Source organism: Mchenga conophoros, linkage group LG7, assembly GCF_057382185.1.
Source record: "Mchenga conophoros isolate Kocher_MC1m ecotype Shallow Benthic linkage group LG7, M_conophoros_male_GT1.1, whole genome shotgun sequence".
Lineage (NCBI taxonomy): Eukaryota > Metazoa > Chordata > Actinopteri > Cichliformes > Cichlidae > Mchenga > Mchenga conophoros.
The window spans coordinates 22706397-22720389 of NC_140532.1; the positions used below are offsets into that span (position 1 = coordinate 22706397).

At 39.5% G+C, this 13993-nt stretch overlaps 1 protein-coding gene across 3 annotated transcripts in view; it reads left to right on the forward strand.

Annotated features, from left to right (window-relative positions):
- LOC146570112 (pleckstrin homology domain-containing family A member 7-like) overlaps nt 1-13993 on the forward strand; it is a 150299-nt gene that overhangs the window by 115338 nt on the left and 20968 nt on the right. For all 3 annotated transcript variants that reach the window (XM_085282941.1, XM_085282942.1, XM_085282943.1), the window contains exons 8-10: nt 553-653; nt 11352-11533; nt 12783-13319. In XM_085282941.1, the coding sequence (XP_085139067.1) occupies nt 553-653; nt 11352-11533; nt 12783-13319 (820 nt within the window). The remainder of the gene's footprint in view (nt 1-552; nt 654-11351; nt 11534-12782; nt 13320-13993) is intronic.

Consider the following 13993-nt stretch of genomic DNA (forward strand, 5'->3'; position numbering starts at 1 on the left):
AGACACTGTCCTTACCATACACATTCTAGCATGCTATTACAATATTCAGTGGAAAACAAATATGTGATGAATTTTTGTTTATAAAACACTGCGAAGTGTTTTTGGAGACTTTTTTTTTCTTTGAAGGGTAAAAGTTGAACACCGTATTGCATCAGTGATGGTTCTTACAAAGGACAGATCTGTGTGTGTGTGTGCATGTGCATGTGCTGACTGTGATCTCAATGTGTAAACTGGACGGGGCAGAGGCTGAGGACAGGCGGCCGGCTGCCAGCTGGAGCAGAGGAGCTTTAACTCTGTGACACTGGCATGCCAGAGTGGTCATTTACTGTTTGGCATACACTGTGGTATGAGTGATGTCATACGAGTTCGTGTTTGTCAGTGTTGTGATACTGGTGGCTGGCAGTGAGGAAATTAGTGGGCTGATGAGTGATATTTATTCTGTCGCTCCTTCCTGTCCTCTATATCTCTTGCCTGTCTTTTTTCCCCCTCCACCTTACCCCGCTGACCTCCCCTCTCTCGTTCTTCTCTCTCTCTTTCTCGCTCTATCTCCAGACAGCAGAGAGGAGTCAGTCCTGGGCAGTATTCCTCTGCCCAGCTATGTCATTTCACCAGTGGGACTTGAGGATCACATCAACCGCAAGTATGCCTTTAAGGTACGCCTCTTTTTGTTATACAGAGTTTTTATCCGATTTTGATTGATGTTTATCTTTTTTCTGTCTTATAGTTGCACTTTTTCTTGGTTCTTGGTTAAAAACAAAACTTGGAATGATTCCCTCTGGGTGTTTCTCATATACTGATGTCCTGTTAGCCAATTAAACCACCAGAACCATCTGAACATTAAAATTTAAGGTGTGTCGGGAAGATAAATTTATTAGACTGTAATATTTTTTCAGCTCTGCCGTGACAGTGTTAAACATGGCCACAAATTGAAAGAGGCATCATGTATAAGGTATTCCAGCTTTAGAAGACATAGATAATGGGTTTTATTCCCACAGGAGCCACTTGAGATAAAACAACCCCTGCTATTTAAAGCACTTTCCAAGAAGTGGTCTATATCATCACCGAGAGCAGTTTGAAATAACAACACAAAAACTGCTTTACTGCAGAAGGCCTGTGTAACACCTGCTGTATGAAAACATACAACATAACTTTATAAACATATTTATTCATATGTTTGTGATCTATGTGTGCAGACACTGTTTTTTTTGTCTGATTGTAAACTTCATAGCAGTAACACGTCTTTGGGTTGAAAACAGAAAGTCAGAGTTTAAATTTGTGTACAGTTAAAATGTTTATTAGATTTTAAATCATGACCTTCTCAAATTGAAATGAAATGAAAATGAAATACAATTCTGTCTCTTTCACAGACTGTTATCTTCCTACAGTAATAACCTGCTAGTGAAGCCACCACTCAGCTTCATTGTGCAGCACTTGCCAGCTGTTGTAGTAATGTCTATTACCACTGATTGTCTGTCTTTATTGAGACAGACAAGCATGTCTGGAATGGCATGAAGCTTTTCTGTTCCCCAAGGCACAAGTTTCTGAGTTAAACCCAACATGTGTAAAATTAAGAGGCTGGATTACTGTACAGCACGCACTGTCCTATACTGCAGGAGGGATTTCCGCACATTTGCAAGAAGATACAGTATATGCACAGGGTTTTTATTTGCTTTTTGTGAACATGGTTAATTGAACTTTTGGTTTATTCTGGGAAGGAACATGTTTTCTTGTCTGTTAAAGACACATTCCTGTGACCAGAGATTAGCAAAAGATCCATAAATTGTTCTTTAGCGAGATATATTTTTAGTCTTTATGCATTGAAATATAGTCATTGAGGTGGCTAATGGTCCATTTTATAATTTGTAAACTGGACTGAAGTTAAGCACCTTCTAGTTGAATTGACAGCTGGATTGAATCCTACTGAATGTAATTTACCCCCCCCCCCCCAAAAAAAAAAAAAAATTAATTAATTAATTAATAAATAATAAATAAAATTAAATAAATCATGCATGATTTAAATTTGGCAGATTTCGTCTTTCCTCTTTGAGTAAATCTGCATCTCTTCCGGTTTGGCTGCAGTATGAAGATGCTCTGAAGGTTTTTTTGTTTTATTTTGGCTTTTTTTACACGATGATCTTGAACTTGTGTGGAGATCAAACATAATTTTCTCTGTCAAATGAATGAAACAGATGCAGCTCAAATGAAGGACCATTGCAGTTGAAAAGAGTTGGAGACCAAACAGGAGGTTTTCTCTGGAAAGCACCACAGTGTCCAAGCCCAGAGGCTGTGTATAAGCGCAGACGTTTTGCTTTCTCGCACATTCAAGAGGTTGCGCACCATGAATTTATCCCCTAGGGTCAGACTGTCAGTGCCGAGCTCTGCAAAGACCGAGGGAGGATGTTTGCTGCTGAAATGATGCCACACACTGTTGTGCGCTGTTTCACAGCAGTGCCTAAAACCATGTGAGTTTTTTGGCTTTTTCAACACAGTCTTTGCTGACCACCTGCATCGTTTGCTAGATTTGGCTCCCTGCACCTGTGCCCTCTTTCTCCAAATAAAGTTGAAGTTAAATTTCATTCTGACAAAGTAGAGGAGCCTACATTGCAGATTTTCAAGCTCAGATGTTCAGAGCAGGACATCCCAGGAACAATCTAAAAATGGCATTTCTGGAAGCAACGTTAGGCGCACATGGAGATGAACTCGGAAACAAGACTGCAAAGTTTGAATCAACATTTTTGTTTTATTTTTTATTTAACGAATAGATTCATAAAACGTATGATTGCATTGCACATGCTAAAGCTCTGACAGACTAGATGAATAAAGATGTTTACGATACTTTATCCCAAAAGTTTACTGTACTGGAATTTACTATAGCACTGCAGCTTAAAAACATTAAAAACAACATAGCCTGATAAAAATAAATACAATATCACAAAACAAAATAGTCCCAAAATGTAAAAGGTTACACAAAAAGAAATCAATAAAAACAGAAAATGGAAACAAGAGAAGAGTTCAGTAGATCCAAACCTAAATATAATACACTGAGGAAAGATTTTCTGCATTTGTCCTTGTGATAGAAGAGCCCAAACAGATGTAAGACAAAGTGCTCCACTGCCCGTCCAGTAGGCAGTGGGCAGAACAAGTCACCTGTTATTTATCCGAAGGCATTCACTGTAGTCAGTCGTTTTGGAGGAATCCAAACATACCCTGTCTCACCTTAACCAACAGGTGGTGTAGTGGGGGGATAAACCCAGTAAAACCACATTTTACTGTAACTTTTTCTCCATCTTTACAATATTTTCTTGACAAACTGAATCAGTGCATAAGTTAGATGTTAAAAATACATATCAGGAGCCATTTAGTCATTTTGTTTCTCTGCAATTTAAATTTTTTAGACATGCCATAAGGTGTGAAAAAACAGTTTCTCAGGGACACTTGCTAATTGTAATGCACCGTTGCTCATTCTGACGTTATTATCAGAATTTAGGATTCTGTAGAACATATAATTTGCTTCCCCGTGACAGTTATTTCAGCAAACCTAGATTTTAGATGCCAAAGTGAATATTTTTAATAAAACAGGCTCTTGTGTCTGTCTGTTGACATCAGTGATACCGTAACCATTTCACACTTTGCCTCTCAAACAGTGAAAGGTACAGAGTAATAATTATATAGTTAAATAATAATCAATAATAATATATTTAAAACCAAGAAGTCAGTAGTGAGCAAAAACAAAAAGCATATAAAGTACATTGCAGGGTTCTTAATCACCAGAAACGATTAAGATAGGTAGCTAATATGGATTTACATGAAAATGTGTTAAGTTTGTGGTTCGATGCTTTCTCGGGATTATTTTCTGGTTGCCTTGAAATAAAATATTACTTGATACTACTTACTTACAACCTACTGTCTAAAATGAACAAAAATATTGGCTTATATGTCGTCCTTTTAAACACCAAATATCTGTCCTGATATTGGTCTTAAAACTCCCTTATCAGTTTGGCTCACAGATGAAATATTTTTACCGTGATCTGGAAACCCTAAAGGAAGCCGTGAAGTTCTCCTGCTTTTTTATTTATTCATGATGTTTTCAGCAACCTTAAATCGGCTTATAATATTCTAGTGATGATTTCCAATAGTTCCTTGATGCAGTGATGTGGAAGTGCACCCCAGGTACAGTGTGACGTCACTCTGGCGTATATACAGTTATTCACCCTTTTGAAAACATTGAACTATGCACATAACTTGTTCTGGATGCTGATGAGGTTAAACCGAAGCACTGATACTCAACCTGGTAATAAGTTGGTCTTTAGCACCACTGTTAGTATGTGCGGTCATATGCAGAGTGCCCCACTTCATTAAACACTGCATGCATCACAACATCAAAACAACAACTTTAAAGCAAAAAGAAGACCGCTACCTTCCTGTGCTAGATAATGGTGGGTATTTGATTTGGACTACAGTTTTTGAACTACTACGGTGCTGACTACTAAATCAACGTATACCCATTGGGACTGCACAAATTGTGCCTTCGGGTTCCCACGACAAGTTCCCACCCTACTTTACCCTCCTTCCCCTATTCACTGAATGCTCTTCCCTCTCTTGTTCCCATTGGCTGGCTGCCTGACTGGGACTTCCCTCCCGCCCTGAGAGTGTCGCACCATCCAGTGACAGTCCTCCCATAAATAGGTACTCTATGCTCTCATGTTCTCTCACTTTGCCAGATGTAAGCCTTATATATCCATGTTGTCTGCCTTTGGTGTGGCCTTTTGATTCAGACTGGACAGAATATACAGCAACCTTGTATATTCTTTTGATTTCTGATGCATGTCTTGGTAGTAACATCTTCTTTTGGCTGAAGTTGTTGTTGTCTTTTTCGTTTTTTTTCCATCAGTGTTCTCTTATTTAAATTCCCCTCTGTTGTTTTTCCTGTTTCACTTTCGCCTACTTCTTATCGCAGTGTGAATCTTTGTATTTGCCTTATCTGGTTTTGAGCTTATCATTCATCTTTGCGCCCTTCTTGCTTTCTGCCCCATCTGTTACATCGACTGTACCAGCATGCAATCTTTTTTGATAGCAAGGAGAAAAGCTTTATTTGGAAGTCATGTCACCTCAAGTTGCTGTTCCAGTGAGAAAGCGCGGAAAAAGTCATTTTAAAAAGCTGCAAGAAATCTCTTGCTTTAGATGCAGTTTATGTAACCCCTCAGTCACCTAAACGTTACATTTTTTTCTCTCTTCTCTTTAAAACAGCTGCTGTTTAGGGAATCTTTAAAGTAAAGAATAATGTAATAATTTGGCATGCTGCTTGCAGAAACAGTGACATTTCTGAGCCACCACAAGTTCTTGTTTTTTCATTTGGATTTTTTTTTTGTGTAGATTCAATTTCTGCTGTAGCAAGTTTTGCAGAATGTGCCTTATCAGGAGCTTTGTGGTGCTCTGGCTGATGCTGAGGCTTATCTTTATGAGCACAATGACTCTCTAAATAGTGCCAGAGAGAGACAAAGAGAGGGTGCATGTGTGCGTGCTTTTGGGGTTTGTTTGTTTTTGTTTTTTTGTGAGGGCTGTCCACAGGAATGGGGCAGGCACTATTGTAAGCTTATGTTAGTGCAAGTGGTAAGTGATATTTTCAAGCTGAAGGAGAGAGAAAACAGGAAGGGATAGGAAATGTTTCAAACTGGAAACTATAATAAAGAGAGGAAAGGAATGGATAAGATATGGAGAGGAAGGAAGTGATAGCAGCTATTGGTGGCTGTGAATTGGAAGCAGAAACAAGTAGTGAGAAAATGGTGCTTTATTTATTTAATTTTTAAAAAAATTAATAAAGCACAATTGAACAACATAGTGAAGGAAACAAATTGCCAGAAACACCCTAAACTGAAACCAACTCTCACACAGACACAAACAACAGAGAGGAAAAAGAGGCTGAGCTGTGTATGAACTCGGTGTGTAGGCGTATCGGTCATGCTCTCAGTGCTGAATGACCCACTCAGCATTCCCGTTAAAGCCAGAGACTCCCAGTGTTAATTTAGACTGCTGGGGATGTGTGTTGCATTGTGTCATTATTTGTCATCAGTACTGATGTATCAATAAATGAGGAAAAATTTGAGGCTGGCGATTTGAGACGGGAGTTCTCTCTCCTTTTAAATGTGTACGGTCAGGTAGAAGTTGTGCGCAGAGGATCCACAAAATTAAACCTTTTTAGTTTCTATCATTTATGTTAGAGTCTGAATTTGCTTTCTCCAACATAGTGCCATACAAATGTGTGCCTAAACCTCTGGTCTGCATCTGTGCTCTCTGCATTCCTGCACGTGGCTAAACATCTGACTAGTAGCACAGCCCCCTCTCTCTCATCAAGCAGCCTGTCCCATTGTAGCTGTAAGAGGCCATCTGTCAGAGTGCTGACGGTGAGTGAACAGGCGTGTTTTGACAGCTGCTTCCTGAGGATGCTGTGTTGCTTTCATCAAGATATTTAGCATGTTCTTTGGACATATCTAGAGTTCACATTTATGATGAGTAGTTGTTAAGTAGTTTCCCTGACTGTTTCCTGGCCCCTGAAATGCCTTAACACATCTCCAGTCCTGACAGTGAAAGGCCAGCTGAGCCCTTCACAGTTTACATCTGTGGTTTTCTTCTGGGTAACATCATGGCAAACCTACATATTTTTTTAACCAAACACCGCAGCAAACAAGTGCAAAGGCATCTTTAAAACAAGCAAACCTAATTTGAAATGTTATAAAAAGCTTGATAAAAGCAAAAACATTGCTTGATTAAAATTTGTCTGGGCCACTTCCAGGACTCCTGCTAAGTTTGGATCACTTTGTTAAAGTGTTGTTTAAACCACTTGCAGATACACATTTTCAGTTTCACTTTGGACATGAACCTTATGCAGAGAGAAAACATTGACTTCTGTGTTAAAGGGACTTTTACTTTTATGCCAAGAATATCAAATGTAGTCGGACCTGAGGCCCTGCTAAGGTAAGATCCAGAGGCCAGGGTAGAAATGTGAACAGAAGCATGCTCTTTTTTTTTTTCTCCCACCTTCCACCACTTCTTTGTTGAGTCGTGTGTAGTTACTGTAATGCCCTGAGGAATATGAAGGTTCATCAAACCAAGTGTCCCGTCATACTGAAAAGGCAAAATCCTTTTGGCTGAACCAATACACTATATAGTTACTCTCCATAGTTGGCACCATGAGCCTCTCCACCCCTTTTGTTGAATAGAGGAAATCTAGCAGCCATTTCGGATTCATGAGTTCAAGTGGTCACAGCCACACTTCCAAGGAGCAATCTAAAAATAGTTGGAGCACTAGAAGCTGTGAAGAGACACACAATGACCTTAAAAGAAAAATATTTTCAATCTGGTGTGCTTTTTATTTTTTAATGAGTAGAGACATGAAAAATTTTGATGGCACATTTTAAATGAATGATGTGACCTGTGGTGAAAGGGTGGCAGGATTCTTTTTGTAGTCTGCATCTTTTAATTGTTTCTTTACATATAGATCAGCTGTACTGAATGCAAATGCTTGGATATAGCACATTTATATTGTTTTATACAGTTTACTGTTTTACACTATGGTCTGAGATGTTTGTACTAGTTACAAGGAGATTACTAAAGATGAGCTAGGGTTTCTTTATTGGTAAATCTGATTATTTTTCCATTTGTTGATATACTATTTGATCTCAGAAATGTCAGTGACATACAAAAACATTACCATTCAAAGAGTAATGGATAATATTATTTTTTATTTTAGCTTTTTGAGACTTTTGAGTCTTGTTATGATAGGACACGATAGCTGTCCTAGATGATCCAGTCTGGGGAAATCATAGTATTTTTTGGCCCATAAGGCGCACCATATTATAAGGTGCACTGCTGATGAACGGGTCTGTTTTCATACATAAGGCGCACCAGATTATAAGGCGCATTAAGCGAAACAAAACAGTCAGATAAGTCAAACGTTACTCAACTCATTCTTCTTGCTTCCTCCACTTCCGTACCATTGATTCATTAATGTTGAATTCTCTTGCAGCTGCTCTATTCCAATGTTGTTGCAGTACTTTAATTAATAACCTCGTATCGTGGATGGATTATCTCAGTTGTTCTCCTGACTGAAGTTTGGTCCATTTACAGCATCCTGCCATGCGATTGCATTTGTCCCTAACCATCGGGAACCCTCACGTTAACTTTTATTGAGTGGATAAAAGTTAGCGTTCATCCTCCAGCTTCAGTTTATGTTATGCTAACATAGCTGTTTGCTAGTGATCACGTATCACATCATTATGTACCAGCTAGCCCAACTTCAATAACCCTACAAACATCACTGCTGTTTAGTTTCCCGTCTTCATTTATGTTGGAAGTGACAGCAGAGCTGTACGTTTTAATCTTTTAAGAAATCTCTCAGTCAGAACCCCTAATTTCCCTCGGGATGAATAAAGTATTCTGATTCTGATTCTGATTCTATATCATGTTTAGGTGGAAACTAGTGCGCTAACTTCCTGCTAACTTCTAACTCGGTTAAATTTAATAAATCCTGTTTTCATGGATACCTGGATGTTAAACTTAATTGTTACACCTGGTAAAGCAGCAACACTGATCATTTTATTAAAGATGAAAGAATTTAGACAGTTTTTAACTCTCAGTGACGCCGCAGTGTTCGTTTGACTTAGGGACCTGAAACAGAATTTGAAACCGGATTACTCCGCGAGGCTCCTGACTACGGTAGCCTTACTGCTCCGACAATCCATCAAGCAGTGCGGCTTCATAGCTTGCCAAAGTCATACTAAAGCATTTTTGACAGACTTTTGAGCGCCGTGTACAACATAAAATCCGTTCCAGGTCAGTAAGCACAACCAGAATTCATACATAAGGTGCACCGAATTATAACGTGCACGGTCGATTTTTAAAGGATTAATTAAAGGATTTTAAGTGCGCCTTATAGTGCGGAAAATAGTACTTTTTTTTTTTAGTCCTTGTCACAATGAGAAAAAGTCACCCACAAAATCATCTATCACATGTTTTACTTAATTGATCATCCCATATGTCAAAGGATAATATGTATTAGCTCAGCAACCATAATCTGTAACCTTCATGATGAGGGCATTATCAGCCTCTCACCTCCATACAGTCCAAATAAGGTTTCCTCAATGCGTAGCCCATCCATACCCCTCCCTTGTTTCCATTTGCCTAAAGCTCATGAAAGTGTTTGCTTAGCTGCCAGGTTATTGATTCCTGTGTGCATCAGGTGTGGAATGCGGTTACCTCCCCGATCTTCAAATATGTAGCAGCATCAGGGTCAAGCCCACACTTTAGCATAGTGACTAGAATTATATTCCAAGTTATTTTTGTCGTGCTTCGCTGCAGCCGCCGAAATGAGCTTGTTTAAGCTGGAGTGCAGAGGGGAGGTGAGTTCACATGTTGTCCGTCTGTTTGTGTGCGTCTGTTTGCCAGGGTTTATTTAGAGTTTATATTAACAGGGATATAACAGCAGGACTGACAGTCTGTTTTATTCATGAGCGTGTTAAGTGTGTACATTAAACAGCCAGCGTGGGAGCGATGCTTTGTGTGTTCCCGACTGTCACGCTGTAATACAAGAATGCAAGAATTACATTCATTTTATCACATTATAAACAGAGTAAGAAAATCTCTGAGAAATTCTGTGGATCCCACAGCAACACACCGTACACACTGCTCTATCCTGCCTTCATTATTCAGACAGTGGATTGGGACAGGGAGGACTGGCTAATTACTTTAAATTAAAATGCATCTGTTGTTGAGTGGGTGCTCTCATTTGTCTTCCAGTCCCAACTACTGAAACACTGCAGGAAGGAAAGGGAAAAGTAGGACATTTATAGAGCTGTGCTCAATGGAGTGCAGCTCACTTAAAAGGAGCTCTAATAACCCCACATTTACACAGAGATCTTTATTGAGCATACTAAACACTTAGACTTCTTTAATTAAAAACTGCCTTACTGATACACTGTTCATTGAATTTAAGGCCAGTCTGCTTCTTTGATGCTATATTATCCCATTGCTGACGATTGCTGGCAAATTACAGTATCAGTGACATAATGTTTAGTTATTTAGCAAAAATATCCTGTGAGTGTGTATTATAGATGAATTATCAAACAGTACTTGGCTTAAGCATTTCTAGTCTTTCCTTGGGTTTCATAGTTCAGCAAAACTTTGGGATTTGGCAGGAGAGGCAGAGATGCTAACTTCCATTCTGATGGTATTCTCAGTAGACCTCAGTGCAGTGCAGCCAAGAACATGTTGATTTTTGAGTAAAGAAAAAAAAATCATTTTTACTTTGACTAAAAAAAAAAATCCTCCCTTTTATGCACTTACTGTGGTAGTGCTGGTATTACTGCTGTCTCCTCCTACACAAACAGATAGACCTGCTGAACATAACTATTCTGCATGTGTTTTCTAGGGCGCAGTAAAGGGGAAATGTAGGCGATATCTGCAGACAAATTATTTAGAGATGCATTAAATGATTTTAGGGCTATTTGGGGAAGTGGAGCAAGCTGAGATATCACCAAGTTTGGAGTTACTATAGTGTAGGTTGAGGCACGGAGCAGCACTCATGCTTACAGCTGTGCGTTTAGCTGCTTTTTTTTTTTTAACGAGTCCAATTATTCATTCACCTTTGGTTCTATTTCTGTCCTGTGTAATTTTTGAGAGAAATATCAAACTCTCTAGCTGTTAAATGCTCACCTACATTTGAACAGCTGCAGACTTCACTGTTTGGTCTTTAGACTGAAGCTACATTAATCTAATCTAATAATTAAGTGAATGTGAACTAATATCCTTTTAAATTTTAAAGGTATATAAAGATATATTCATTTTAAATTTGTCAGTGCTAAATATAATAACTCAGTAGACAACTGCTTTTTCTTTGCAGAACACTGTGATTTATGGACCTGTCTTGTCAAGCACCTTATAAAAGCTGTTGTATTTTTACTGTTGTGGAAAAGGAAGTAGGAAGAAAAAAAAGGTTCAAATGGGGACAGGTTCATGAAGAAAATTTGGGGTTAGGGATCTTTGCCCTGACACTAACTTTTTGTTTTTTTTGTGTTCCATCATAGCACAGTATCTTTCCTCTCATTGCTTGAAGGTTGTGCCTTTGTGGGTTGTAACTGGCTGGCGTTATTGTCTCTGTATTTCTGCTGTGTGATTTCCTTCATTCGCTCTTTCTGTACTGGTCAGTGCTTATGTTGCCCTTGATGTTGTTTCTCTTGTTGGACAGCATGATATCCCCCTGTCTCTCGGACTTGAAACCCATCTGGCGCTCTGTCTCTCAAGTAATGTCTGTGCCCCTCTGACCACTACTTGACCCAGCCTCCTTTCTCTTCCTACAGGCTAGCCACACTGGTATGCGCTCGTACATTTACAAGCAGACCTCTGTGATTGGCTCGCAGGCGGAGCACACTGGGATGCGAACCTATTACTTCAGTGCCGACACCCAAGAAGACATGAACACCTGGCTTAGGGCCATGAACCAGGCCACGCTGATGCAGAACCACAGCGATGCAATGATCAGGTCATTATTAACATTATTCATCTCATTTTTTTTCTTTTCCCAGATGAATACAGTCCTATAGTTTAAATAGGAATGTTGTCATTCGCAATTTGAGACATGCTGTTTTTGCACTGTGTTGTCTTTTATCATACTTAAAGATTCACAGAATAATTTAAAAAATGTCCTGCTCCACTCCTGCTTCTCCAAAATATGATGAATTTGTTTGTAATATTAGTATCATTCAAAAAATACATTCTGATTGCTGATGTGGGTGCTTTTTTTTTTTTTTTTTTTAACAAACAGCAGCTTCCTTCATGAATTATTAATATGTTTACGAGGGGCAGAGATCAAATAAGTCCATCATTCACAAGCAACCTCAGATACCCGCTGCTGGCACCTCTTTATTTTCATTATCTTGTATTTTACTTTGGGGGCAGTCCCACAAGACTACACTAGTTGTTTGTGAATAACAGAAGGGAAACGTAGCTGAAGACAGCTTCCAGATGGGAATTTCTTTAACCTCTTTTTCACCCATTTCCAGTGTTTTTAGAAGCTAAACTAAAAGTACTGTGACTGCATGCTTAAAGTACTTTTTAAAGGCTTTCATCTGCAGTATGCAAAAAAATTATTTTCATTGCAAATGGATGGAATGCACAGCTAGCAACACTATATTTAGCACAGTCCACAGTAATGAGGAGAAACAACTCACTGTAGTGCTACTGTAATTCATTCTGATATGTTTAGATGTGAGCCATTGACGGGGACAGTATCACCTGGGCTTGTCTGAACACCTCTTTAAAACTAAACTAACTATGACTTGGTGTGCCGGAGACTGGCCTATTTCTTCTGGCTGAGTGCTTTGTTTACATGGGATTTCATTAATGTGGTTGAAATAGAGATATGGTTACCAGGCTTTGAGTGTCATCTGTTTGCTTTGTGACTTCTTTGGTCTTTGCCTGCTCATAAAGCTAAGGATTCTGAGGAAAAGTTTCCCTTTCATGTGGTAGTCACCATCTAGTACAAATTGAGTTCACTACAACAGAAAAGAAGATTAAAATGCTAGAACTCTGGCTTATAACGTGTACGGGGTATCCGTGAAATGAAACGAAACAGACTTGGTTGTTATTGAGGAGGAGCCACTGCAGTCCTTCGAAAAGCCTGAGGAACAAAACTGCTATCCGAATTACAGATATTGTTAATTACATTGTTAAGGGTATAAGAGTGTAAAATGACAGCATTCATTGATTTTTGCCATCTCCACTCTCCACAGACCAGCTGATAAGTTGTCGCAGCAGGCTGTCCCACAGACAAACCATGTAAGCCACCACAAGACCAAGACTTTCGATTCTGAGACAACAAGACAGATGATTCATGAGGTTCTCCTGGAGCCCATACACCGTGACGCAGAGGAGCGTTGCAGCTTTCACAAAGACTCTCCTGCCACCATCATGTTGGATCCCCCCATAGGAAGCACTGGCCTAGAAATGGACACGCACACTTCCCTCCCATCTAATCCCGCACCCTCTGCCGTACCACAGCCAGATCACATTTCGGCTTCAGCGCCTGTGTCCAGGGTGCCGTCCCGTGCTCCGTCACGAGCCGCTTCGACTTTGCCCTCCAGCATTTGCACAAGAAATGGCCTGGTCTCCACACCCAGCCCCATACTGGAACCCAACGGCATCGCAGCAGGGACGTATCAAAGGGCCCCAGAGCCACCTGCTAATAACACACAAAAGCACGCTCAGAGGAGAAGTACCCTTGAGCAGGTGGAGCAGTGGGTCAAAGTACAGAAGGCTGAGTACAAAGGGTAGGTCATTGCAATATACAAAAATGTTTTTTTTTCTTTCCAAACAAAGTTACAAAGTGCTTCACAGAACAAGATGGGAAACAAACAACAAATAAAAAATTTAAGAACAGATAAAAGTGAAACTTTATAAGGTATCAGAATGCTGGCAGCACAAGGAGATGAAAGTGAGAGATAAAGCCAATTTAAAAAACAAACAAAAAAAACAGGTGAATTAGCAACAGATATGAAAAATTAAAGTACATTAAAAATTATCACTAGGAGAAGATGATAAAACAGCTATGAAGGTGAAAGTGGAGGCACAGAAAAAGCCTGCTTATGAAGAATATGTCTTTAAGAGGGATTTAAAAGACGATAGTGAGCTCCCCTTGAAACCGTCTCCTCAGATTGTTCCAAAGAGTGGGTGTCCTGATCGAAAAAGTCTGATTACCCTTGGTGCTCAGCCAAGGTTGTGTGATGGGCAGCAGAGCTTTAGGTAAGGGCTTAAGGCTATGACCAGGAGCGTATGGTGTCGGAAGATCTGAAATGTACTTTGGTGTGAGCCCAGAGCGAACCGTAAAAATCAACACTAAATTCTCATAATTAAAACCTTAATTCTAAAATTAATGGGTAACCAATGAAGAGAAACTAAAACTGGAGTGAAATGTTCTCTTTTTTTGGTTTAGTAAGAAGTCTGG